Genomic DNA, 27,664 nt, shown 5'->3' on the forward strand with positions numbered 1-27,664 from the left:
ACCTAATGATACAGTTATATTTGGTTCATATGGATATCTGAATTTGAATTCTTTTCCATTACCATTCCTCTCCCACAGAGCCAAATGTTTATCCTCTGTGTTAAAACTCCAACTGACTTCCATCAATGGGACCAGTATTTGACCATTAGGCCTTTGTAAAACAATCATCGTTGTGGTCTCTTCTTTTAAACTAATGGAAGACATATATAAAACATGCATGTGACAGTTCTGCTCTATGTATAAAGAAAAAGGAAAACACATGAGAAACACAATCAAGGACATTTCAGTTCATTACCTACACAACTGACACCTAATCTCAGGATATACTTAGTTACTGAAAATAATTTGCTTATGATCACAGAAAGATTTCTGACTATTCCTGCATTTTTCCTAACAAATGAAACAAAAATCCAACACCACAGAGGATTCCCCCCTGAAAAAATAGCATTTTATTAATTTTAAGTTTTAGTACACATTTACAAAGAATAAAAGAGCAAACAAGAGGAGAAAAATGTACTGCAGTCATATGGTTACACTGCCACACAATAACTCAGGCCAAAAGTTCCAAACATGGGTGCCTAAAGTTGGTCACCTACATCCATATTTATGCAGTTTCAGAAGTCAGTGGGAGCTGCACGTAGTCAGCATTTTCATAGGACAGGACACTTATTTAGGTGCCTATATTTTAGGCACCCAACCTTAATAACTGAAAACAGAATTTTAAATAGTTTCTCTGCCCAGCGTTTTACAAGGCAAAGCAATGAGATTCATAATAAACATAATATATAATGCATCATTCAACTAAAGAATACACATTTGACACATGCAAAAGTCAGTGTAGTCTGCAGCATTCTAGAATAGATCCTTCTGTCTCAGCCGCCATCTTCCTACTACTGCAGGTCGGGGACAAAAGCAGTTTGTTTGTGAACTCAATCATCAAGCTATTTCTATTATCTATCAAAAGAGAAGTACAATACAAGGACAATTTGTGTTTTGTGCTTGGCTTTTGTATTTGAATTTTAAAATGGTGTGAATTTATTTAAAAATTAAGTTAGTATTTCAGCTCCTGGCTAGTTACCATTGTGGCTCTAGGTGATCCAAAGTTTATTCATCCATGAGTTAAAGAGTAAGGACAAACTCTTACTCTCTGTTGTGCTGGTGCACAAGAGAGTGGGGTTTTCCAGAGGTGGGTGTGGGAGGGGGTTAAGCTGGTTGAAAGGACAAGCCAGTTGATGGATCGCAGCCTAAACTGTCTAGCCCCTTAAACTGTCAAACTGTCTAGTACGCTTCATTATTTTACATACATCTAAGGTACCCTTCCCATGCATTTAGAAGTACATCAATTCTCTGAGGAAGAGGAAGACTGTGCCCTTCTCTCTCCTCTATCAAATCAGTTTCGTATCCTCCACAGATAGCACAGTTAATAGTAAGCTCTTGCTGGCAGCAGGAAAAGAGGTTCTTTTTCCTCCTCAGAGAAGTAACAAAGTGCTCCCTGCATTAGTGTCCTGACCCACAGAGGAATACCGTTGTGGCAGCAGAATTCTTCTTATGGAGAATCCAAATCTTGTCACCCTCAGACCCCTTATTGCAGTGGTGCCCAAACTTTTCCTGTCGCCTCCACTTACCAGTAATGGAATCTGTCCGTGCCCCCCACTACTGCACTGTTGGTCAGCGGAGGAGCTTGAGCGGAAGGTGGAGCTGTTCTGAGGAGCAGAGAAGGAATGAAGGCAGAGCTGGGCTGGGGATGGAGTGGAGCTGCGGCTGGGGAGCACTCCATCCCCACCCACAGTGGGGGCTGGCCTGAGCCCCCCCACATGCCCCACCAAATGTTCCTCTGTGCCCCCCAAGGGGGCATGCCCCACAGTTTGGGAATCACTGCCTTAGTGTGTGGCGGGTGGGGTTGGAAAAGATCTACAGTCCAGATCCATAAAATCTCTCATATAATATAAAGTTTCTCTGCAACAGATCTAGTGATACCAAAGAAAAATGAATATACAGAAGTAAACTAACAGAAACCCATAATAAATAAGTGCAGAAACTTCATGATACTGTCCAACCCCACCATTATTAATATCCTGGTATGTCACTATTCAGTAAAACTTTTTGAAAATAGCTTATTTAACAGAATTCTATCACTTTCAAACATTTTAATACAAGACAGGTACAAAGATATATTCAGTCTGAAACGAGATGCTGAAAGTGCCCTGGTCCTGTTTAAAATAAGGATTTGTCAGTTAGGGTAGGGGTACAGTATTATCTAGTAATTATATACTCTAAAAGCCTGATCAAGAGCCCGCTAAACTTAATGGAAAAACTCCCTCTGACTTGAAAGGGCTTTGGTTCAGAGCATGTGGAAATACAGAATATCTTATTCACAGTCTGTGAGGCCAAATAGGTATAAAGGAAAATAAGAGGAAAATAAGAGTTATTTATACTTATATCAAAACTGCCACCACTGTCAAACTACTTAATAATTCAAAGTTATTAAACAGCCTCTTTTTTGCAGCAGAGAAAGCCAAAAAGGTTCAGTGAAGAGTCCAACTAAAGTAATATTATAATCCCTATTTAAGTCATACCAATGTATCTTCAATTTTTGCTATCCAGAGAAGCAACAGAACCAGTGACAAGACACAGCTGGACTGTCTTGGATAAAATAAGAACTGACCCAAAATCTTTTTTGAACGTTGGGGAGGAAAAAATGAGGTTAACCTTCTCCAGCCCGTCTCACCCACATCTACACTTAGTTCTGGTTAGGTCTGGAAGCAGAAGTGCTAATATTTCATTAGAAAGGTCACCCAGAATCACAAAGTACTAGAAATCTCATGAAGGTCTGTTTCTGTAAGATGCCCAATTCAGTTTGCAGAGCTGCAAACAAGTTTTTGACCAGATAACTGCCTAGACCTTTGAGCCGTTGGAGTTCTGCCACATCACTGTCTATATCCATGTGCAGAAGCTGTCTTTTATTCCACTATCATTTCACAGCTAGGGTATTGAAATGCAAGCACACAAACTACAGTGATGAGGTTAGTGTAAGAACCTATAAGAATTCATACACGCATGGCACACAGAAAAATGCACAACTGTGGTCAAACATTAAGACACTGTCTTTGTTACAAATTTTAAAACTTTATTTTTAGAAGCAAAGTTAGTGTTAATGAAGAAGTGGTGCATGAGGGAAACCTGACCACTAGAAAATAATTCTCTAAAGAAAATGTATGGCCCAGACAGTACAAGCTTCCAAATGCTGCACCATCACTATGTCTTAACTCTTTCATGGGCCTACCTCTAGGAATGAGTGCGTGAGTCTCTAGGCCCATTAAGTCACAGTCATAATAGCAGACTTCATGGTGGTTTTTGTAATGTGGAGAAACTACACTTTGACCACCCAACTCATTTCAACCTGGCCATTGAACAATGATCATTACTTTGTCACTACTGATCTCAACTGGATTAAAGTAATCTTGAAGTGAAATGTTCTACTTCCAGTTACCAGTCCCCTGAGCTAAAAAGTCTCCCTTCTAATAGAATTTCTGAAAATTGCTGCTTCTTTCTCAGGAGATTCTCTCACCTTATCAAAAAAACATTTTGTAAGCGAGACTTCAATCAAGATAACCAAAAGGTGCAAGTCATTCTCTGCTTCATAATTGATCTAGGATCTTCCATTATCTAACACAAAACTATTGTTCATTTTAAACACACAAAAATAGAGAGAGAGAAATAATAGTCGTATAATAGTTTAGAAGAAATGTCAAGCCATCTGGTTGAGGTCTCTTTGTCTGGTGCTATTTAGAATATGCACTTTGTCTCTCACACATACTCAGAAGTCAGAATTGATGAGCAAATGTCAACGACCATACAGGATGTCCATAAAAATGATAAGTTTCACACAAAATCATGGCAGAAAAAATCCACACATGCATCCGCTAAAAACATAATGACTTCTTTTAAAATCTGAAATGGAACAAAATTAGTAAAAATCCAAAACAGTTCAGCTAGCAGTATATATTTTAATTGAATGATCACCACTGTCTAAGACAATCAGAGAATTGTTTGCTGTGTAAGTCAATGCCACAGGATAAGAAAGCCCTTGGGTAATTATGGGCCTTAAGACAGGAAATTCCTCAGGTTTTCCCAAGCACAATACAATTTGGTTATAGGCATCTGCTACTATTATGTGTCCCTCTCTGTCGAAGACCAAAGCAGTGGCATATATTTTGGAGGGAAACACTAGGTTCAGACCAAAGCTATCCATCTGGCCAATGAGTTTCATGTCAGCACTGAATATCTTCACTCTTGTGCTGCTGTAGTTTGGTCCCTTAGCTTTCAGGTGCTCTATTACAGCAATAATTCCAGAAGTCTGAGAAACTGCCACCTCTCTTGGGTGGCACAAGTTAGACTGGATCTTTTGAATCTTCTTTAGTTCTCCTTTTCTAAAATTGGCTGTCAAGCGAGAAAGAGCACCTGCCTCTGGATCAGACAGGATAATTTCATTCTCTGGGGTGGTATCCAAACCCCATGGTAAACAAAAGGATTCCCTGATAATTAGCTTGCCTCTTCCATTAAAATCAAACACTTTAACAGAGTGATCTCCGCTGTCTGTGACAACCACGTGGCCATCCAATGTAACTGTCACGTCAAGTGGGTATTTAATATCATTGCCTGCATCTCCTCTTTCCCCAAACTGCTGCATACAGCTTCCACTCAAGCCGAACAGCTTAATCCTTTTTTTGCCATCATGTGCCACTACTACACAGTCAGACCGCCGACACATTGCAATCCCAGTCGGATTGATCAGTGTCCCCCAGCCTCCGAAAGAAAGGTTGAATGTTAAGCCTAAAGATGCTGATACAGCTGCTTCATCACCTACCCCAGTTGTTGTTCCTGAAGCTAAAGGAATATTAGTTGCAGGGCTTAAGATCTCTATCAGGTGCAGTAATGGTAAGCAGTCACTTGTCTCTGAGGATTTGCAAGCTCTTCGACAGAAAGGGCACTCCAACCTAAAATTCCTGGGGTGTGCTAGAGAGAATACACACTCCAAGCATATAACATGTCCACAGGGCAAGTTCCTGGGCCGGTGTTTCTTCTTCTGGCTATATTTTTCAAAACACACTTTGCATTCAAGTAAACTGACCTCAGTTTCGTTCACCAGTTCTGTCATCATCTGCATTCTATCAGGGGCCCTGGCAGACATAGTTGCAGCTTTAAGAGGATTGTTGATTATACTGTGCTAGCGGTGTGACGTTGCCATCTGGTCACATTGGATAGTCACAGGACTGTGTTACATCAGAGGCTTTCCCATAAATGCAGATGATATGTTCCATTTCAAAGCATTTGCTGTAGTCTCCTGCCCTCTAAAGGAAACTTGGGAAAATGCAATGGGCTCACTAAAATGTATTTTAATATTTTCTTATTGTTATCTTAACTTTTTCCTCAAATATTTTGTTTAATTTCATTTGGCATGAAAACTGTAAACTATAAATCCAATCTCATATCATTTCAACCATGGTAATTTAGCATACCAAGAATGGTTTCATAGTCCACATCAGTTTTCAAGAATCAATATGTGATTATAGTCCAATAAACCACCAGGGCTACCCAGAGGATTCAGGAGGCCTGGGGCAAAGCGAGGGAGCTGCGGCGCTTATACTCACCCGGCGGCGGTCCGGGTCTTCGGTGGCATTTCGGCGGGGGGGGGGGGGGGGGGGGCGGAGTGCCCTTCAGTCGCCAAAATGCTAGCGAAGACCCGGACCGCCACCGGGCCAGGGCTCACGGGGCCCCTGTGGGACCCGGAGCAAATTGCCCCACTTGCCCCTCCCCCGGGTGGCTCTGTAAACCAGGCAAAAGCCGGAGGAAGGGAGAGGAAGGGGGTAGTGGGCAATTGTGGGGTAGTTATTCAGGATGCAATGAATGAACAGGGTTATGTTTATCATTTTCAGGAACCCAGGCAAGAGCAGGAATTCAATCTGTTAGAGAGGCAGTTCAGACCACTGGTTTCTTCCACCTCTTATCCTGCTACTAGAGAGGGGCCGGGAAGTTAGACTAGGTTACAAAGGCTTCCTGTTCTGATCTCTTGCTGTTAACATTCCTCCCATGCCCACATTGCCCATCCAGGAGGGCCCTTCTCCACATGCTCAAAGAAAGTTAAAAGGTCCTTGGGGTTCTGCTGGACGTGGACTAAAGCAATTAGAAAGTCTACCCACCTGTTCCTTTTAACATCATTTTATTAAACAATGCGATGACCAAGAGAACCATATTGAATAATACGTCTGATTGCATTTCTCATTGCTATTACTTGGCTGACCTGCAACTAGAGGCCAAGTCAAGATTCACTCAGTTAGGAGCAATGCAGCCACTGCCGCCTGCCTCAGGAGTGTTTCTATCACAGATGTATGTGAAGCGGCTACATCATGCCCTCTGTATGCCTTTACAAAAGTACTATTGCTTGGACTCAGCCTCCTGGGAATGTTGTTTCAGGACTAGTCTACACTGGCAACACTAAAGCACTGCCACGGCAGTGCTTTAATGTGGCTTGTGTGGTCGCAGCAGAGGGCTGAGAGAAAGCTCTGCCAGCGCTCTAAAAAACCACCTCAGCGAGGGACACGGCTCCCAGCACTGGTGCACTGTCTACACTGGCGCTTTACAGCGCTGAAACTCGCTCTGCACAGGGAGGTGTTCTTTCACACCCCTGAGCAAGAAAGCTGCAGCGCTGTAAACTGCCTGTGTAGACAAGCCCTCAGACTCATCATGTTCCAGAACTTGTTTCCAAGGTAGATGGGATCAAACTTCCCCTATGCCCACAAAGTGTTGATTTTTCTTTAGGGATGTCTCATATGGCTTACACAGCCAATTTTTGCATTGATTTTGTCCCTGATTACTGTCTTTTTTGGCAAACTTGAATGTTAGGTCCAAAACCTGGACTTTTAAGGAGTAACTTGCTCCTTTTTTTATTTTATTTTTTAAAACCTCCTTGTTCACACTATAGGCCTTGACCTTATTACTGCTGCTCACTTCAGCTTTACTTTAATTTTCATTTTCAAATATCCCTTGAGCATCTCATGGCCCAAAAGTAAGAATCGCACAGAGATAGTATCATTGGAGAAGAGAAAGAACTTCCTTCAACTTCTTCTCTGAGAATATCTAACTGCAGGACACTCACTTGCCTGTCTCTCCTCAGTGCTTGGAGGCTGCTTTTTGAGAGTTGCTTTTCTCTTGATCCTTGTAGTTTATTATTCGCCAACGCACATTGTTGATCCTCTGTAGTTGGCTTATCTTTCTGAGGGTATGTCTACACTATGGGATTATTCCGACTTTACAGAAACAGGTTTTGTAAAACAGATTGTATAAAGTCGAGTGCACATGGCCACACTAAGCACATTAATTCGCCAGTGTGTGTCCATGTACTGAGACTAGCGTCGATTCCCAGAGCATTGCATTGTGGGTAGCTATCCCATAGCTATCCCATAGTTCCCGCAGTCTCCCCCGCCCATTGGAATTCTGGGTTGAAATCCCAATGCATGATGGAGCAAAAACAGTGTCACGAGTGATTCTGAGTAAATGTCGTCACTCAATCCTTCCTCTGTGCAAGCAACAGCAGACAATCATTTCACACCCTTTTTCTCTGGATTGCCCTGGCAGACGCCATAGCGTGGTAACCATGGAGTCCGTTTAGCCTTTTTTCACTGTCACGGTATGCGTACTGGATGCTGCTGACAGATGCAGTACTGCAGTGCTACACAGCAGCATTCATTTGCCTTTGCAAGGTAGCAGAGACAGTTACCAGCCCTATTGCACTGTCTGCTGCTTTGGAAATTGGCGATGACGGTTACCAGTCATATTGTACCATCTGCTGCTGTCATGAGTGCTCCTGGCTGGCCTCGCTGAGGTCAGCCAGGGGTGCATGGACAAAAATGGGAATGACTTAACAGGTCATTCCCTTCTTTATGTTTTGTCTAAAAATGGAGTCAGTCCTGCCTAGAATATGGGGCAAGTCTACTAGAGAACCAGAGAGCACAGCCGCTCCGGGTCAGAGCCCCAGACATCCTGCAGAAATGATGAGCTCCATGCGATTCTAGGGGGTGCCCCTGTAACAACCCCACCCGTTGCTTCCCTCCTCCCACACCCCTCCTGGGCTACCGTGGCAGTTATCCCCCCATTTGTGTGATGAAGTAATAAAGAATGCAGGAATAAGAAACACTGAGTTTTTAGTGAGATAAAATGAGGGGGAGGCAGCCTCCAGCTGCTATGATATTCCAGGCAGGACATCTCCATTCCTCATTAAAGGGTGTAGGGGGGAGAGGAGCACAGCTTCCTGCTGCTATGATAGTCCAGAATCTGCATTAGACATGAAGGGGGGGAGGCGAGAGGAGCTCAGCCTCCAGCTGCTATGATGAGGATGGTTACCAGCCCTATTGCACCATCTGCCAGGACTGAATCTCCAGGACACAAAGCTTAAAGAAGAGAATGACCGGGACTCACTCCCATTTTTGCCCAGGCGCCCCTGGCCAACCTCACTGAGGCCAGCCAGGAGCACTCATGGGATGATGACGAGGACGGCTATCAGTCATTTTGTACTGTACCATCTGCCACCGGGGAGGGAAGGGGAGAGGATGCTGCAGCACCCCATCTACCAGCAGCATCCAGTAGACATACAGTGACATTGAAAAGAGGTGAGAAACGATTTTTTCCCCTTTTCTTTGAGGGGGGAAGGAGAGGTAAATTGACGACATATTCCCTGAACCACTGGCGACAATGTTTTTCACCCTTCAGGCATCGGGAGCTCAGCCAAGAATGCAAATGCTTTTCGGAGACTGCAGGAACTGTGGGATAGCTCGAGTCCTCAGTACCCCCTCCCTCCCTCCATGAGCATCCATTTGATTCTTTGGTTTTCTGTTACGCTTGTCAAACAGCACTGTGTTGAGTCCCTGCTGTGGCCTCTGTCTACCATAGCCTGGAGATTTTTTCAAATGCTTTGGCATTTCGTCTTCTGGAACGGAGCTCTGATAGAACAGATTTGTCTCCTCATAGAGCAATCAGATCCAGTATCTCCTGTATGGTCCATGCTGGAGCTCTTTTTGGATTTGGGACTGCATCGCCACCTGTGCTGATCAGAGCTCCACGCTGGGCAAACAGGAAATGAAATTCAAAAGTTCACGGGGCTTTTCCTGTTTACCTGGCCAGTGCATCCGAGTTCAGATTGCTTTCCAGAGCGGTCACAATGGTGCACTGTGGAGGCCAATACCGTTGAATTGCGGTCACACTAACCCTAATCCGACATGGCAATACTGATTTCAGCACTACTCCCCTCGTCGGGGAGGAGTACAGAAATCGGTTTTAAGAGCCCTTTATATTGATATAAATGGCTTCGTTGTGTGGACGGGTGCAGGGTTAAATCGGTTTAACGCTGCTAAATTTGGTATAAACGCGTAGTGTAGACCAAGCCTGAGAAGAGTGACTCTCTTGCAAAGGAACTGACTGGGATGCTGGGAGAGCAAAATTTATATAGCCAGCCAGTAGGGGTCCTACTTTGCTCTCTATCCTAGGATTGGGCAAACTTTTTGACCTGAGGACCACACCTGGGTAGGGAAATTGTATGCAGGGCTGGGGCAGGGGGTTGGGGTGCGAGAGGGAATGTGGGGGGTGGGGGGTGCAGTGTGCAGGAAGGGGCTCAGGGCAAGAGGCTGGGGCAGAGGACGGGTGTGGGGTGTATGAGGGGACTCAGAGAATGGAGTTGGGGTGCAGGAGGGATTAAGAGTGCGGGAGAGGGCTCAGGGCAGTGGGTTGGGGTGCAGCAGGGGGCTCAGGGCAGAGAGTTGGGGTGCAGGGGGGGTTCGAGCTCCAGCTCAGTGCTGCTTACCTGGAGCAGCTCTGGGGTGGCAGTGGCGCGCACAGAGGCCAGGGCAGGCTTCCTGCCTGCCTGCCCCGGCCATGTGGCCCCTAGGAAAAGAGCAGGGAGCAGAGGGCTCCACGTGCTGCCCTTGCCTGTGGGTACCTCCCCCAAATCTCCCATTGGTGGTGGTTCCTCATTCCTGGCCAATGGGAGCTGCAGGGAGAGGTACCCACAGGCGAGAGCAGTGCACGGAGCCCTCTGCTCCCCACCACTAGGAGCCACAGGGATGTGGTTTGCTGTAGTTTCCCGTGGGCTGTAGTTTGCCCACCCCTGCTCTACCCTGTCACCATCAACTTCAAGGTTTAAATAAAACCAAACAACAAAACCTTAAAGTTTCATTAAAATGATCACTCGCTACTGGCTACAACTACAAACATCCTGAAAGCATCAGACCTGAGTCTGCAGCTCTTTGAATACAATGTTTGCAATGAACATCAAAAGATTGCCATTAACAGAAATGGAGGGAAATTACCATGTATTTCAAAAGCCCTGCTCATCTGTGGATATCTGCGGACCATGTTTGCAGAACACTGATTGGAAGTGGGTACAAATACACTTCAATGCCATATGAATGCACAGCTAAATCTTTTAAACTGGATACTCTCAATATTTTAAAATAATTGTTTTAACTAGCTCAGTGGTTTGAGCATTGGCCTGCTAAACCCAGGGTTGTGAGTTCAATCCTTGAGGGGGCCATTTGGGGATCTGGGGCAGAAATCCATCTGGGGATTGGTCCTGCTTAGAGCAGGGGGTTGGACTAGATGACCTCCTGAGATCCCTTCCAACACTGATATTCTATGATTCTACCTTTCCAAAATAAATAAATAAAGAGCAAGAGACATACATACGTGATACAAGACATTGCTTCTACTTTCAACTCTAATGTTCATAACCCCTGGGTGAAGGGGCACATCCCCATCCCAATCACGAGAAGGCTAATGAGCTCCTCTGGGCTCAATCCCTACCAAACAGACGTGCCTGCAGAGCCTACTCCAGCCAGAGGAAGCAAGCTTAAAAGGACAGCTGCTAACAGGAAGGGGCAGCAACCAGGAGGAAAACTGCTGTGTCTTAGGAGTTGATTCATGTTATAGAGTAGGTGAGGGGAAAACATCTGACAAGACTTCACCACCCAAAGACTTACCAAAACCCCAAAACACTCTTGAAAGGGGAAAAGGGCTTTAAAGCTGCCTGAGTGTGACCCCTCAGGAAGGCCTTACCCATTACACCCTTTAAATGTCATGGCGTAATACTGCAAATCAGCTTTGGTTTCAGAGACCCTTCTCAGCATAAGGTAATGGGGGATAGAGAAAGAACATTAGATTGTGTCAGCATCCTGGTGGATTTTAGGTTATTTTAAAAATTAATCTATTATTAGTGACTCAAAACTAAAACTTCCTTTTGCAAAGTTGTAATAATATCTATAAACTAGAGATGGGAGACCCTCAAAGATTTGAGTTCAGATAAATATCCTAAAGCTCATATGCGTATCCAAACCGCAGAAGGGTCTCCATTAGGGTCCACAATCCACATTCCCCATACAACCCTTCTTCCTGTGGCTGGACTCATAACTGGTGTATTGAGGGGGAAGAATATCACAGTTATAGATAATTTCAGGAGGCATCTACTCCCAGTGTCTTCTGCTCTCCTCTCAGTTGATTCACTTTCCTTACCCCTCTTGCACATCTCTAGTTGCCTGTGTCTCCCTCATCCAGTAATGGCTGCTGCTGAATATTCTGCTTTGCTCTCTGCCAGTCAGTCTCTACTCTGCATAACACAGAGCAACAGAGGTAGGGAGAAAAAGAGAGCAGCCACCAAGCAGCCTCCTGCCTCTTCTATCCAGCAGCCACTAGTGGCAGGAGCTCAGAATTACAAAAAAACAAACAAAACTTTTCAAGCTGCAGCTGGCAGCACTGCATAGTTCCTGGGTCACAGGCTGGAACTATGAACAGCTGGGATAGGACTGCAAAGCTACAGACAGACAGACAATATTGGTAGCTATGGAGAATGGTCATTTCTTTATATATATGACTTTTTAATTTTAATAATTTGAAATAATACAGGAGACAAAGGCACAAAGTTAAAATGATTGTTTATAAAGAATTTCAATGTGGTTAAGTGCTACGCATCTTAAAACACAGATACTGTAAGTCAAAGCAGATGTACAGTGTAATTGATTTTGAAACCATAAAGTCTTCAAAAGACAAAGATGTTCCATAACTCAGTTTTCATACCCTGAGGTGTTTCAGAATTCCCAAATAACCAGCTCATTTCCAATTGAGATCAATATAATTCTTCCCACCTTGCTAATAAATTTTGTCTCTCTTGTTTCATCAAGGAACAGACTTTAAGGTAAGCAGATGTGTTACCTCCAGAAAATAATCTAGTCCCCAGGCTTTGTGCTGGTCCGAGAAGTCATCGACCTTCTCAAGACACTTAATTTCACAGACTTTTCCTGAAAAGGAAGAATAGCAAGGTAAAGATATGATGAAAGATGAGGCTAGTTTGTTTTGCCTTTTTAAACCATGAATTTTTACGCTATTAGGAAAAAATTTCACTGACTTAACTCATTTGTAGACTAGCATAAATAAGGTGAGCAGGATTTAGCCCTCTCTCACAGTTGTATGCCACATGGTGTAGAAACTTCAGAGGTTTCAGAAGGGTGTAAACTACAGGAACTATAGTACCAAAGCTTAATGTAAGGCATATCAAGGATGAAATGTCAACCTTAACTCAATTTTCTTGTTTCAGTAACTTTTGATCTTTAATTCCCTTAACACAGTGTTTTCCTACCATCATACCGTTTTTCCTACAAGTTAACTTTGGTTTCAGAATTATAGCAGAAATCACACAGGTGGTGGGGAAGGTTCCTGTGTTAAATCTGGGTAAAATAAGCAGATAATGGGTGGGTGGGGCAACAAACAAAAATGCTGGAACAGAAAGGACATGAGAAATTGACTACAGGACCAAGAGTGAGAAGCTGTGGGAATAAGAATGAACACTGGGACCTAGTTTGAATTATTGGAGACTCAGCATGGAAAGTAACCTTGGGCCAAAAAGGGACGGTATATGTCTTGCTGGTAACACAGGTTCAAATTTATTTAAAATGTGTATTTAAACAATGAGCCTGTATGCCTTTTTTCCCTGATATCAATAACCCTGACGTGAAAAGGATATTTATTTCCAAACTATGTGTCTCTCCAGATTTGTACAAGAAGCAAACAACCTTACAGGCTTCCCTATCATTTGCCTCAGGACGAGTCAAAACACTACAATATAAACACATTTGTCTGCTTTGAGAAAAATCATAACTGCAGTGGAGATAACTTACCAAATAAACTTTTAATTTCAGCATCAGGAACATAAAATGGTGGACCTGGAAAGAAAAGGGAAAGCTGAATTGGCAAAAGTCACAATGACCCTTCTAATATGACAATGAAGCAAACACTGACCAAATACAAGGGGAAATGTTAAAATATAAAAAAAGAATGATTATAGGGTATTAATTATAAGACTTTCTTTCAACAACAATTACATAGAGTAGTTCAAAAAGCAGTGGAAAATTTATTTGTATTAAGTTAGTAATTATCAAAGAAAACTTAAGGAGCTTCTGGGTTTAATGCAAATAATTAATCAGCCTGATGTAATGATACTTAATGCTTACATAGAGCTTTCCATCTTCAAAACATTTTATAAACATTCGTTAATGAATTATCAAAACACCTGCGAGGTAGCCACGCTACAGTAAATTGGGCAATAATTCCTGATTTTAGGTCATGAGTTACTGAAAATCCTGAGTTAGTGTCCATCAGAAATATAATACGATTTTCAGATAATGAGGGTGCAAGTGAGGGAGCAATGCTAGGGTAGGGGAAGGGTACCAAGGAGGTGGAAACAGCAGAAGGGGATAAACAGGACACTCTGTACATTATACAAAAAATAGTGAGGGCAATGTTGTTTTGCATTTGTTTCACAATTCACCCCCCCCCCGCAAAAAAAAAACAACAACCCACAACCCTTTGAATTGAGACCAAGCATGAAAAATTTCTGCCTTGTAGGAATTTTTATCCAAAACCGAGAAGCAAGTGGAAACGGGGTTACAAATCCACCCTACCCCCCCCAAAAAAACAATCACAAACTTTTGCTACTGTGAATGCCAAAATATAGTTAAACAGAAAAACATACTAAATCTGAGCACCAAGTCTGTTGACATGAACTGAGGCAATATTGTTACCATATATATATAAATTCATTAGCATAAAGATAAAAAGTGATTTTACTTAACTTCTAAACAAAATGATTCAAAGTTCTTACCTTTATGTTTATTTGAATCATACAAAACAGTAACCAAGAGATAACAACAGCTTCTCTCCATTAGAGACAACACCAAATTGGCATAGCTAAAAAGAAAAAATAAATATTTGCATTTGTGATTATTTTGTAAATATATGGTACATTGAGTACTCAAAATGTTCAGCAAAAAAGAAACGTAATATATTCCTATGCCGAACAGTTCAAATGCACCCTTGAAATACACATAAACTAATTTAACTGAGGTACTTCTAATGTAAAATTCCATGTGGTAACATGCAGCCTATGAAATCCTAAATAAAATTATTAAAAATCTACTTTATACACATGCACACACTGACCACTTTTTATATGAACTAACGAAAACAAGAAAATGTAAAGCTGAGATAGTATTTAAGTCTGCAATAGTCTATAGTTACTGTACAGTGGCCTATACAGTATTGATTATGTTAATTCATGGCTTTTTTTTTTTTAACAAAGTAAGGACCATGTATTCAACTTAACTTAATGTCCAGTAGTAGGGGTAAGGTGAAGAGAGAGGGTCCTGGGTAAGATTGGAGAAGGGAAATAAAGGGGGGGAAAGGAGAATAAAGAGGATGGAGAGAGGCAGCAAAGGCTGAAAATGGTGGAGACCAAAAACAAAAAAACAAACGAATACGGAAAGCAAAGAGTAAAGGTAAAATTCAGATCTGCATCCTGCACTATGCAAATCTACCACTAGATGGGAACAGCAGCTTTAGGTACAGAACATAATAAGCAACATACAGTAGAACCTCAGAGTTCCGAATGAACACCTCGGGAATGGCAGTTGTTCATAAATCTGAAATGTTCGTAATTCTGAACAAAACATTATGGATGTTCTTTCAAAAGTTTACAGCTGGACACAGACTTAATACTGCTTTGAAACTTTACTGTGCAGAAGAAATATGCTGCTTTTAATCATCTTAATTTAAATTAAACGAGCACAGAAACAGTTTCTTTATCTTATAAAAAATGTTTTTAAACCTTCCCTATACTGTATTTGCCTTTTTTTTTTTTTTTTTTGGTCATCTCTGCTGCTGCCTGATTGCATACTTCTGTTCCAAATGAGGCGTGTGGTTGATTGGTCAGTTTGTAACTCTGGTGATCTTAACTCTGATGTTCTACTGTACTGTCCTTATGCCAATGGTATTGTTTGCATTGGTGAGACCATTTCCGGAAGGAAACTGTGTTTCAGAATGCAGTGTTCAGTAACTCTATTTGCCACATGTGGCAAAGAAGGACTGGCTTGGATTACTCAGGGTTTAAGCTAAGCGAGGAATGGCTGATTAGTCAGTGCCAGGAAGCTAGGCTTTCACAACATATCAGAAAGAAAACAGTTATAAAATAAATACATTACTTACTGTTCTCTATCACATGGATTAATGGCTACTAGAGATCCTCTGTCCCAAATCCCATCAAACCTGCCAACAATTGTGCTACAAATACGGGGTGGTGGAAAAAAAGATTTAATATTAAAAACTAAAATGATCTTGTTTTTTATAATTTGACTGAGATACTTATGAAAAAGAAGTGAAAAACCTCTGATAGGCTGTGCATATACATAGAGCAGTAATACATTTTAACATTTTTAGAAAGTCTCTTCCTCTAAGTCTATAATATATAGCTAAACTATTGTTGTATGTAAAGTAAATAAAGTTTTTAAAACGTTTAAGAAGCTTCACTTAAAATTAAATTAAAATGCAGAGCCCCCCGGACTGGTGGCCATGACCCAGACAGAGAGTGCCATGTGCCATAGGCTGCCTACTCCTGCTATAGAACACTTTGAAATGGGCCTCAAGGAAAACATTTCCTGTGTAAAGGCCTTCTCTGGTGGCACAGAAATGGTGGAATGATTCTGTTGCCCTTTGGCAAGGGTGTGCCAGGGTAAGAAGAGATCTAGTTTGAGCACCGCTGTTCTTGGTTATAAGGCAGTTTCAGGCAGTCATAATTTACAGAAACTCTGGGAATACCACTAATCTATGCCAAGGACTGCAACAATCCTTGGGCACTTCCAGATCCAAGAGAGTCACTGAGGTGGCTCAAAGCAGTTCCCTCCATTCTCCTCAATGTGCACTAAGCTCAGCTCACCTCAGAGGTGAAAGCAAGCCAGTGCGCCCTGGCATACCAGCAAGAGCCGGTGCACTCTACCGGGGCAGATCAGCTTCCCCCAGGCAGCCATTTAAAGGGCTTGAGGCCCCTTTAAATCGCTCAAAAACGACTGACTGGGCAGGATTTTTGCAGTTCCTTTTCAACTGCATGAAACTAGTCCCTAGATTGCTGGGGGTGTGCGGCAGAAAGAGGACCCAAACATCTATGAAACATTTAAAGATTTTCACTCAAAAACCATCCCTATAGCTATTGAGAGGAAACACCTTCCACTTTCTAGAGTTCTGAAATTTCCTATATTTCAAATTGCCCTGTGCTGCCCTGCCAACCGGTCCCTTTATCCCGTGCCTCCAACAGCGCCTCACCAGCTGGTACCCCCTACCTCGCACCCACAGCAGCACCCTGCCAGCCAGTCCCCCTGCCCCACGCCTCCAGTAGCGCCCCACCAGCCGATCACCCCTGCCCCGCAGCCCCAGCAGCGCCCCAGCAGCTGGTCCTCCTACCCTATGCCCCCTGCAGCTCTCCACAAGTGGCTGGAGCCCCAGCCCTTTAAATTATCCCCAAGCCCTGCTGCCAGATCCCTGAGGAGGCGGCAGCAGGGCCCTGGCAGCTATTTAAAGGGTTGGGGCAGGGGGACCGGCTGGCGGGGCGCTGCTGGAGGCACGGGGCAGGGGTGACCACCTGGCGGGGCGCTGCTGGGGGTGCGGGGCAGGTGTGACCGGCTGGCGGGATGCTGCTGGGGGCGCGGGGCAGGGGTGACCGCCTGGCTGGGCCCTGCTGGGGACGCGGGGCAGGGGTGACCGCCTGGCGGGGCGCTGTTGGAGGCGCGGCGGGGCAGGGGTGACTGGCTGGCGGGGCACTGTTGGAGGTGCGGGGCAGGGGGGCTGGTTGGCAGGGCACTGTTGGAGGCACAGCGGGGCAGGGGGACCGGTTGGCAGGGCAGCACAAGGCAATTTGAAATATAGGAAATTTCAGAACTCCAGAAAGTGCAAGGTGTTTGCTCTCAATAGCTGTAGGGATGGTTTTTGAGTGAAAATCTTTAAATGTTTCATAGGTGTTTGGGTCCTCCCCCCTCCCCAGCAATCTAGGGACTAGTTTCACGCAACTGAGAAGGAACTAAAAAAATCCTGCCCAGTTGGTGTCTTTTGAAGGATTTAAAGGGCTCCCACTGCTGCTACCTCCGGGGCCTTTTAAATCACCACCAGAGTCCGGTTGCTGGACTCCTAGGGTAGGAGCACTGGGGCTCCAGTGGTGATTTAAAGAGCATGGGCTCCGGGCTGCTGCGTCTGCAGTTGAGCCCAGGGGTCCTTTAAAGCTCCATCAGAGCCTGGGGTGGCAGCTGGGAGCCCCCAGGCTCCGATGATGATTTAAAGTGCCTGGGGCTGCGCTGCGGTAAGGCAGCTGGAGCCCCAAGCCCTTTAAATCACCCCTAGCTTTGGGGTTCCCGGGGGTGATTTAAAGAGTCTGGGGATTTAAAGGCCACGCCTCTTCCAGTTGAGGCACCGCCCCTCATAAGGACTCCGGAGTACCAGTAAGTCCTTTAAGTTACTTTCACCCCTGGCTCACTTGCAACTCAGAATCAAGACCCAAACATATGCCCCAGAGGTTTATTCCGAGGTATCTTTTCACTTGAGAAAGTGAAGACTCATTGCTGCTTGCTTTAATCCAACAAATTGATCAGGACTAATTTTGTCCCTAGTTGTGTTGGCTGTTGTGGCATTGGCAGCCAAATTCAGTTTGATAAAGTCTACTGCTAAAGAGAACTGTCCTCATTAGTTGCTGGTGGGAATTAGCAGGGTGACATGAGGTAAGTTTTCCTTCAGGTAAATATGAAAACTGTGATTTAGCGTGCTGTGTAACAATGGAGTAAGTGACATAATTCCAAAGAAGAGTTTAAAATAAATTTGCCTTAAAACAAAAATATGTGGTGTCCTGAAATTGTGCAGCACTTTCCACCTGATACTGGGCTTCATTTCAGAGTCCACCAACACCAAAAATCACAGTTTCTTCTGTTGTTGTTTTAATCGCAATGTCATCATCAAGTTTTTGACTTCTGATCTGTAACCTTGTCCTGTATTTCTCTGTCTGATGCAACGACACATGAAACATTCTAAAAGCTTGTTTTCTTTTAAAGGTCTGCAAGGAGAGGAGATCACACCACTTTGCCTTCTACATGCACTTACAATTGGCTTTTAAATAGAACATCTCACAACCAAGACATGATATTTATGAGCCGCCAATTTAAGTTGGGGATTGGGGAAGGAGACAGTCTCGTGAACACAATCCTAGATTTGGATTAATGAGATTTGGGTTCCATTTCCATCTTTGCCACTGGCCTGCGGTATGGCTTTGAGGAAGCCACTTCACCTCCCTGTGCTTCTGTTTTTCCTCCCACCTCTTCACTGTACTGTCTCTTAGACAGTAAACTCTTTGGGGAAGGTGCTGTTTCCCACTGTGTTTGTACAGCACCTAGCTGTGCAAGGGCCCTGATCTTGGTTGCGATTTCTAGGCACTACTGTAATACAAATGATAATAAATAAAACAATCGTTTATATCAGGGATGGGCAACTTTAAGGCAGTAGAAGGCCATAAAAACCACTAAAACCCTTTGGGAAGATGGGGTATGTGACACAGGTGTGTGTGTCGTGTCCTGCGCTGCCCCTGGGAGCTGTGAAGTGGGGAGGGGGAAGATGGGTGAGAAGAGTCAGGTCAGGCCCTGTTTCTGGAGGCATGTGACACAAGGGTTCGGGTGGTTGTGAGGTAGGGTCCTGCCCCTGTGTGGTGAGAGGCCCCACGAGGGTGGGTTGGAGAGCGAGCCTGCCCTCCACTCACCCTGGCAGAGGATGCTCCCGTCCCACAGGGCTGGGCCTAGCGCCTCGCTTCAGCCCACTGTTCTTGCCCCAATGTTATGTTATGGAACCCTCCTCAATGATGCCTTGCCCTCTTCCTGCCCTTGTCTCTGCTGGATCTCCTGCCCTAAGGTGTCCTGTGATGGGCCAAATAAAATGATGTGGCAGGCCAGATGTGATTCCTCGGCCATCCCTGGTTTAAATATTGTCTTTAGACCCAATACTGAAGATTACGCTCAAGCAAAAATCCCATTGATTTAAGGCAGTATTTGCCTGAATCAGAGCTTGGGACTAGGCCCCATGGGTGTGTTTAGTAAGTATATAGATTATAGCACTCAGCATTGTTATGAGCCACAATTGATTGCTTAGTTTAACTGCTTTAGATACAACACAGCATTCCTGCAAAGAGTAATAATTCCTGTTACTCATTAACTAGCAAAAAAAAATCTGAATTGTCTCATTCTGACACAGGGCATGAACACATCTAGGTTCCCCTGCCCAAATTATGTTCTGAATTTAGAACAAAAGTGACTGATCACAGGCCAGCTGAGGCAAGCGTGAAATAAGTTTAACTGCCAGAGTTACTAACTGAGTATTACCCATATTGTGTGTGGACAGAAGCCACAATAGTATTGATGCATTTCTATACTCAAAGGAGTCTTCCAGTTGTATTGACAGAAAGATGTTCACACTTTCACCACTCTTTTAGAACATTGCATAAGAGCGTCTTATTAAAAAACAAAACAAAACAGGAATGTAGAGAAAAATTCACAACATGTGCATGTGACTCCAGTTTATTTTGTCCTCCATCGATAACAGACCACATCTCCTCACTCCTTGGTCTAGTGAGTCCCACTGACAGCACTGCTAACGTGTTACATATTTTGTTTTACTCTGAAATATAATTCCATATTGGTATGATGGAGGTTATACATTTTGCCATGTTACTTACAACCATATTTAAAAATCATTAACCTTTTAAAAAATTGCTGACAATAAGCTTGAACATTTCCTGGCTGCGCATACAATGATAGCTAAAAGGTTTTGAAGGTGCCTGTTGTGCAAGCAGCAACATTGCCTAAATCTTTTTCTACGTTGTCACTTTGGAAGGAACAGAGATTTTTTTTTATATTAAAACTTTCATTCTTGCAAGGCCAGCTTAATTACACAAACAAAAGAGAATCAGCTAAGTCAGCAAAAGGTTTAGTGACCATCTGTTATGTTAATAACTTTGGATATTTTACCCAAAATATAAAATATCTTAGAGCCAACACCACATTCCAGTCTCCAAGTCTATAAATGATGCCTTCTCTCTACTAGCTCTAACACGCTTATCATTTACAAAGATAAATGATTGATTTTTCTAATAGTTCTGTAAAGCTATGGGTCAATACTGTTCATATTAACAGCCTGCTCCTGTGGTTCATATTGAGATAAAACTAACCAAGCCTAGAGGGAGTTTCATCTAAACAAGAACTGCAAGACTGGACTATCCTGCAGATGCTGAGTGCCCTTAACTCCCTATTGGACAGATTTTCTGATCTGACTGAACTGTATTCAGCACATGATCAGAGGCAAGGAAGGTGGTTTTAAGATTCCTTTGTATCTCTCCCTATGCTAGAGTCTGGAAAGTGGCACAGGTGGCTTTGTATGACCCAATAATTCACTGGCATGAAGGAAAGCCTCCACTGGCTGGATCTGGCAGTTCTGTGCAAGAAATCAGGTGCAAAGCACCCTTAATAGACTGGTAAATCTGGCCCATTGACTGTTCTGGGTACTGAGAGCATTCAGCATTATCAGAGACTGAGCCCAGTCAGTAGCAAGCAGGCAGGGCTTGATTCTGAGAGATGCTGAATAACTGCATCTCCCACACAATAGCATGGTAGGGCAGATGACATGCCCCACTCCCACTGACAGGGCAAAGTTAAGGAAATCCTACGGTCACAATCAGCCCCAACCCTCTCACACCTGTGAGGTGGGTCAGGCCTAGAGGCAGGCCCTTAAAAGGGAGGAAATCAGTGCAGTAGAGGTGGCAAGCAGAGCCAGGGTTCAGAGCTCCCAGACTGGGAGTCCTGTAGCACTCACTGTGGCTTTCATATGCTGCCTGCCGAGCCCTCTGGAGAAGCAGATGGCCTGGGCTGGTTATCTTTATTACAATTCCATCATGAGTAAGCCCTAACCTTTACTTGCATTAAGGAACCAAGGATGCCTGTAAGGCTTGAGAGATTACTTCCTTCTCTCTTGCACAATGAAGGGGGAGGAGGGATCAAGGAAGTATTTTCCTTTTGTATGGACTGCTTTATAGCTCCTGAAAGGGGGTAGATTCATACAAGGCACAGCTGCAGGGCTGTACTCTGTACCCTGTACCACAGGGTTGTGGCTGTCTGTAGAACACAGAACGTAAGCAAGGTGCCTGCTCTCACCCCTAAGGGGCAACCTGGAGATGTTAGCCTGTGACAGACAACAGTCAGAGTTGCAGATGCTCAGTGCTTCTTATAATTTGGTCTGTACTTCTCAAATGTTTTTGGCTAGTTCAGACAACACATAACCTAACAATATTTGTTAAAAATGTGATTGTCAAGAAATGCTGTTCATTCCTACCTGGACAAATCATAGATACTGCAACAGTACAGAGAAATGTTCCCAGAGGTACTCTACAATGAAAAGCAGGGAAACAGCTTTTAGTGAACTACATATTTTAATATAGATATATTTTAAAATAAAAAACCTAAGTAGGGGAGGAATTAGTAGGAATGTTCTTTCACTTTTTCCTTATTGATGTATCTCAAGGCCCTGTGACTGCTGCTTCACCACTGTCATGTGGCATGGGCTTAAATGTTCCAAGAGAGAGAAAAGGTGGGTGAGGTAATATCTTTTACTAAAGACACTAGATTTATGGCTTGTTACAACAATCTGTAATCACTAACCCTCCTTTTTGTCCTACCACTACAGGTGTGTTAACAGGCCACTTCACCTTGACTGGTCCCTTAGATGATGTGCTAATTACTTATGCTAATCTATCTATTTGATCTTGTATTTAGCTGTGACACTGGGGCCATGGCTACACTGGCACTTCACAACGCTGCAACTTTCGCGCTCTGGGGTGTGAAAAAACACTTCCCTGAGCACTGCAAGATACAGTGCTGTAAAGCCTCAATGTAAACAGTGCTGCAGCGCTGGGAGCACAGCTCCCAGCGCTGCAAGCTACACCCGTAGAGGATGTGGAGTACGTGCAGTGGCGCGGCGACCACACTCGCGCAGCAGCGCTTTGAAGTTTCAAGTGTAGCCATACCTGGGAGTACCTTTCCCAGACCTGAAAAAGAGCTCTGAGTAGCTCGAAAGCTTGTCTTTCTCAACAACAGAAGTTGGTCCACTAAAAGATATTACCTCAATATCCATTAAGTTAGTCCACTAAAAGATATTACCTCCCATCTCTCTCTAATCTCCTGGGACCAACATGGCTACACCACCACTGCATATTACTGATTCATTAGGGCATTTAAGCAAGTGTCTAATTTTAAGCATGTGAGTTGTCCCATTGACTTCAAAGTGTTTAAAGTTAGGCACTTAAATGTCTTGCTGAATGAGGGCCAAACTAAATAACAGCTTGAGAATAATTACCCAATATAAAATTTAACTTCAATGCTTCTCTCTCTGAATCCTCTTTAAAACAGGTGAAAGCTGAAAGTCAAGGCAAAGAAGCTCTAAATGGCTAAAGAATGGTTTGGCCTGCTTAGCTACCCCTGAAATGCATCATTAAGTATACAAAAATATTTGACTATGCAAGCACAAAACAAACCTTAAAAACTTTGGCTCCAGAAATCCCTGGGATTGTTTCTTCAGAATAAGAAAGATCGTGTTCTGTGAAAAATTCCTTCAGTGCACATTCGCTGAGTTCCACACCAACTACATAGTGTCCCATGTCAGCTAACCTACGCACAGCAACAAAAGTTTTCATGTTTACTTGTGATTCATAGTTCTTATTACATAATTTTGATTTATATTCCTCCATTCTCTACCTCAAGAGGGGCTTTGGTACATGTGTCTTCTCCTACAGAACAGTGGTTTATTACAGCAGTTTTTTCAGAATCCCGTCTCTTTTCAGATAGGTATTATCTAGGTATTTTTAATCTTGGAGTTTTCACGCTTTATTGGAAAAAACACAGTACCTGATTTTAATGCAATTTTACATGGTTAATTGAGTAGATCTTGATATGAACTAAGGAATGCACTTCGTGTGAACTTGATAAGCTTTACGTGCAATTGGTTATTAATGGAAAATATGGGGGCCCTACAATGACGAATAATAATACTTCCCTCCCAGGGTGGATGACTGAAGGATTCAGTCACCCAGTGGATAAAGTGTTTGATAGAGATTTCACATTCTGTTAAAGTTATTACAACATCAAGGTTTGAAAACCTCAGACGCTGTTGAATAGTAAAAAACTTTCTCTGGCAAGCATGAGGAGCTAGACCATCACTTTCTCAAACACTTAGGCTTTCATTTCATGGTTATGAAGAAAATTTTCCAAATTTGAACTGAAGATGGATGCCAACCCAAGCCAAGTGATAGAAGTGAAATCTCTAGTAACCATGATCCATATTAATACTTGACATGAGTTTTTAGATAAAGAGCAATCTTCTGCTGCATGCCTGAATGACTCAGCATTACTACACTTTACACATTACTACTACTATACTGTTCTCTTGCGTCTCAAGATATATAGCTCAAGACCTATGCTGCTGCCTGGCTTTGCCAAACAAAAGCAAAATGAAATTAACAACATACTGGTCAGATTCACTGCGCGGAACTCTGTGCAACAGTTAAACTGATAAGAATCACATTCTTTTCACATTGCTACTAACCAAGAGGCTACCTTGGTACAGAGTAGTAGCAGAGACACTCCCCTCTCCCAATCTTTTTTTTTGGGGGGGTGGGGAGAAGGGTGTGATGGAAGTAAGCAAAGACAGAGCTTCTCCTCCCTCCTAGTCCCCAGAGATTGAAAAGTTTAAAGTTAAACAAACATCTACTAATCAGAAGACAGTACATACTCTGGTAGGAATCCCGGCATCCTCCCACTTCCTAGCAGCCAGGATACAAGGTGCTGGGCTTCTTAACAAGTCATTTTCCTTGAAGCTCATTGGTGCCCACTCTCCCTATTTGGATAATAGGTGCCTGTCAAACTTTTCTAGCTCTCAATCAACTTACCATACCAAAAATCTTAAACAGTTTACTCTTTTGTAACCTAACTGCTTTTGTAGACATTAAATTTTTATACAGCTGTTATTTTTCCTACATGAATATTTGCAGAATGTTTGTTACTATTCTTCATCACTGGAAAACCTGGAAGAATTAAATGCTGCCTTCTTTTAAAATCTCTAGTGAGCGTGTAAAAGCAAAGGAACCATATTTTATAGTGAAAATAGAGAAATAACTATTATATTCACTTATTTACAGATATGTAGGCAGGATAGTATGTTTTCCAAGAAAAATAACTTAGAAGATTTCTACTCCTAAGGGCTGTTTTTTTACCATTTCATTTCTACTGCTTTGCCACAAAGCGGAAAAAATATCCTGAGTCCATTCCTGCCATTAAGAAGAACATCCAGATACTTCCTTAAAATCCTGCAGAAGAAAAAGAAATAACTATTTAATATTGGAATTGTTTCATGTTCATTGCTGAAAAGCCAGCATTGCTGAGGATAAAAGGTATAAGATATTTCACCTTTATAGGCTATAAATACAAGTATTAATTAATGATGTAAACATAAGGCCTACAGGCCTTTGGCTGTAAAATATTTAGTTTAGCCAAATTAGGCTTTAGGATAAGTTATGCTAACTTACCTTTATCATGGAGCTAAGTAAGCTACAAATAAACTTGCTGAGCTTGTGTCTATGTTTGTGATACGCTGATTTTTTAAAAGAAATGCTGAGTTTGGATAAAAACGTCTATGACAGCTCAGTAGATATTGCAAGATGACCACTGGCAGCCTGGGTGAAATGTTAAGAGACTTTCTGTTACTATGGTGATAAGGTGACGTAAACGTCAATGAGTATAAGGAGAACTAACAAGTTAGCTTATGGAAAATGCAACACCCCAGAAGTAGTGAGGTATGGAAAGTCAAATAAGGAAAGGGGCTCCTAAAACCATCATAAATATGTATGAATCCCAATGGACATCAGCACAACTGATTATAGAAGCTGCATTGTGGCCTACATGCCTTGGATGGGGGGGAGAAACCAGGATGATGACCACTGGTGGCGGTGAGGATGAAGATGACGACTAGCACTTCAGGTTTTTCCACAAGGCATGGTGTTAGTAATGCAAATACTATGTGTTTTGTATTGGTCTCTCTCTCCTTTAACAGATTGCAGTGTGTGTATTGTTGTTTGATTGCTAAAAAAAGGAATTATTTTAGAAAGAGCACTATGCAGACTATTATTCACCTTGGGGGTCCTCTTTCTACTGATAACCTCTCTACTGTAGTCATTCTTGGGGGCTGAACTTTCAGAGATTATTAATAGCTCACCTTAACTGATCACTCTCGTTAGAGTGTGTATGGTAACACCCATTGATTCATGTTCTCTGTGCATATATATATATATATATATATATATATGTATCTTCCTACTGTATTTTCCACTGCATGCATCCGATGAAGTGGGCTGTAGCCCATGAAAGCTTATGCTTAAATAAATGTTAGTCTCTAAGGTACCACAAGTACTCCTGTTCTTTTCATTCAACCCCAAGTGTATTATACTTGTGGTGTTTCAAACTGTCTCCATTAATTTACAATACAACATCCACTTTTTAATAGACATTTAATGAAACAAAACAATGTAAATTCAATTATCGTTATAAATGGGCACAGCCTACTGCTCAGGCAAAAGAATTCCCCACCTCTGAAAGGGCTACCTTAGATTATTAAAACAGAATGAACACAAAACATCTGAATTTACTCTACACTATTTATTTCTTGTATTTAACTGTAGAAGTGTTTCACATCAGAAAACACACACACCATATATAAGTTTCGGTGCCTAAAGATCTCATTTAAGATGTAAAAGTTTGACAAGCAAGGTGATCTTACCATCTCTCCATTATCCTTTTGATAGCAGCTTAAACAACCATAATTAGAGAAGCTCTGAACAAGGCTAGTACAAAACACTTTGATGTTTGTACCCAGGCCGCATTTTTATGATGGGCCTTATGAAAGTCAAATTATTCCATTATCATTCATTACAGCTTAGGTAGAAGAAAGAGTTACATACGGATGTCCTTGCTCCTTATGAAATCCAATTTGTCTCGTTTTCCATTTCTGCAGCCATTCCTCTTCAGTCACTACTCTGTCCTGTTGTTGCCCAATATCAGAGCTTTCTTTTATTCTTGGTACATCTGTAAAGCTTTCCATGGTCTTGTATACTTATGTTGTCTGTGCAGAGGGTAAAAATATATATTCTCCAACCAGTGCATAGAAGTCCTGATCCTGCAGTCAGGGAGAACTTTCATTAATTGCTATTATTAGCTTCAATTGGAATTGTGTCTGAATAAAAACACTTTTAAACACTGGCATTTTAAAAGATCATTAATTTTTTTTATTCATATCAGGTTTGCTTTAATTTATTAACAGAATTTAAATGTGGGTCCTAACCTATTGACAATATTTCTGTCACCTCAGATGACATTATTTTGAGCAGATATCATCTATGGGACGATCCAGAATTCCTGCATGGGTAGATGTTTAAGGAATTTTGTTCTATATTCTTAAACAAATCTTTACATACCATTGTATGCATTACCCTTATGTTCCATTCATGTGCTGTATAACACAGTAGCAATGAGATTCCAAAGAAATACACAAGGATTTAATTGGGGTTGGTTGAAATGTCTGAAGATAAATTCCCACAGCTTATTTTTAAATTGTCTTTTCACAACGCTGGTGGGACTGAAGGGGGTCAAGAATGGCTTCCATTTTCCTGAAAGGGAGGTCAGCTTTCAGAAATGTGGAAACCATTAGGTTTAGGGAAATCATTATAAAGAATAGAAAGCCTTATAGCAGGGCTGCTCTTCTCAATTTTTCTCCTTTTTCTAAGTGTGGTCCCAGAAGTTTCTCAAACTGTACTTAATTTCAGTTTGCTGGACAAGGCTCTGTAGGAAACAGCTCTATTTAAATGGGGGGTTACTATTAAAAAGGGGACATTCACCCATTTCCCTCATTGGGGGGAGAGAGGGAGATACTTTTACACTGATAGCTTCCTCTCCAAAGCACAGCTACAATGTCCTCCTTCCCTGCTCTGTTCCTCAAAACAGAGATTTAATAGCTTGCTGACATCATATGCCAAATAAATTAACAAGCAAAATCATATTTAATGCAATATTAATGTTGAAAGCTTAAAATATACAAAGGTCATGAAATTAATAACATAAGGTTTCAGAGAAAAATAACATCTATTTTTAAATTACTTTTTAGTGAGAAGGAAAAATCAGTTTTG

General features: G+C 42.4%; 2 protein-coding genes across 6 annotated transcripts in view; both read right to left on the reverse strand.

Annotated features, from left to right (window-relative positions):
• Positions 1-426: 426 nt before the first annotated feature.
• On the reverse strand, positions 427-5,355 carry NHLRC1 (NHL repeat containing E3 ubiquitin protein ligase 1). Its single transcript, XM_050941607.1, has one exon. The coding sequence runs from the start codon at positions 5,189-5,191 to the stop codon at positions 3,989-3,991; it is 1,203 nt and encodes a 400-aa protein (XP_050797564.1). The 5' UTR covers positions 5,192-5,355; the 3' UTR covers positions 427-3,988.
• A 4,838-nt stretch (positions 5,356-10,193) lies between these two features.
• The window catches only part of TPMT (thiopurine S-methyltransferase), a 270,354-nt gene continuing 252,883 nt past the window's right edge, over positions 10,194-27,664 (reverse strand). For all 5 annotated transcript variants that reach the window (XM_050941661.1, XM_050941660.1, XM_050941659.1 and 2 more), the window contains 8 exons: positions 26,444-26,658; positions 24,704-24,796; positions 22,970-23,102; positions 21,772-21,824; positions 15,577-15,651; positions 14,198-14,283; positions 13,215-13,259; positions 10,194-12,338 (listed from right to left, as the gene is read on the reverse strand). In XM_050941661.1, coding sequence (XP_050797618.1) covers positions 12,217-12,338; positions 13,215-13,259; positions 14,198-14,283; positions 15,577-15,651; positions 21,772-21,824; positions 22,970-23,102; positions 24,704-24,796; positions 26,444-26,583 — 747 coding nt within the window. In that variant the 5' untranslated portion in view covers positions 26,584-26,658 and the 3' untranslated portion in view covers positions 10,194-12,216. The remainder of the gene's footprint in view (positions 12,339-13,214; positions 13,260-14,197; positions 14,284-15,576; positions 15,652-21,771; positions 21,825-22,969; positions 23,103-24,703; positions 24,797-26,443; positions 26,659-27,664) is intronic.

Source organism: Gopherus flavomarginatus, chromosome 2 (assembly GCF_025201925.1).
Source record: "Gopherus flavomarginatus isolate rGopFla2 chromosome 2, rGopFla2.mat.asm, whole genome shotgun sequence".
Classification (NCBI taxonomy): domain Eukaryota; kingdom Metazoa; phylum Chordata; order Testudines; family Testudinidae; genus Gopherus; species Gopherus flavomarginatus.

Bases quoted from the DNA above. Each gene is read 5' to 3' on its own strand.
- NHLRC1 (XM_050941607.1), bottom strand. From the start codon at position 5,191: ATGTCTGCCAGGGCCCCTGATAGAATGCAGATGATGACAGAACTGGTG.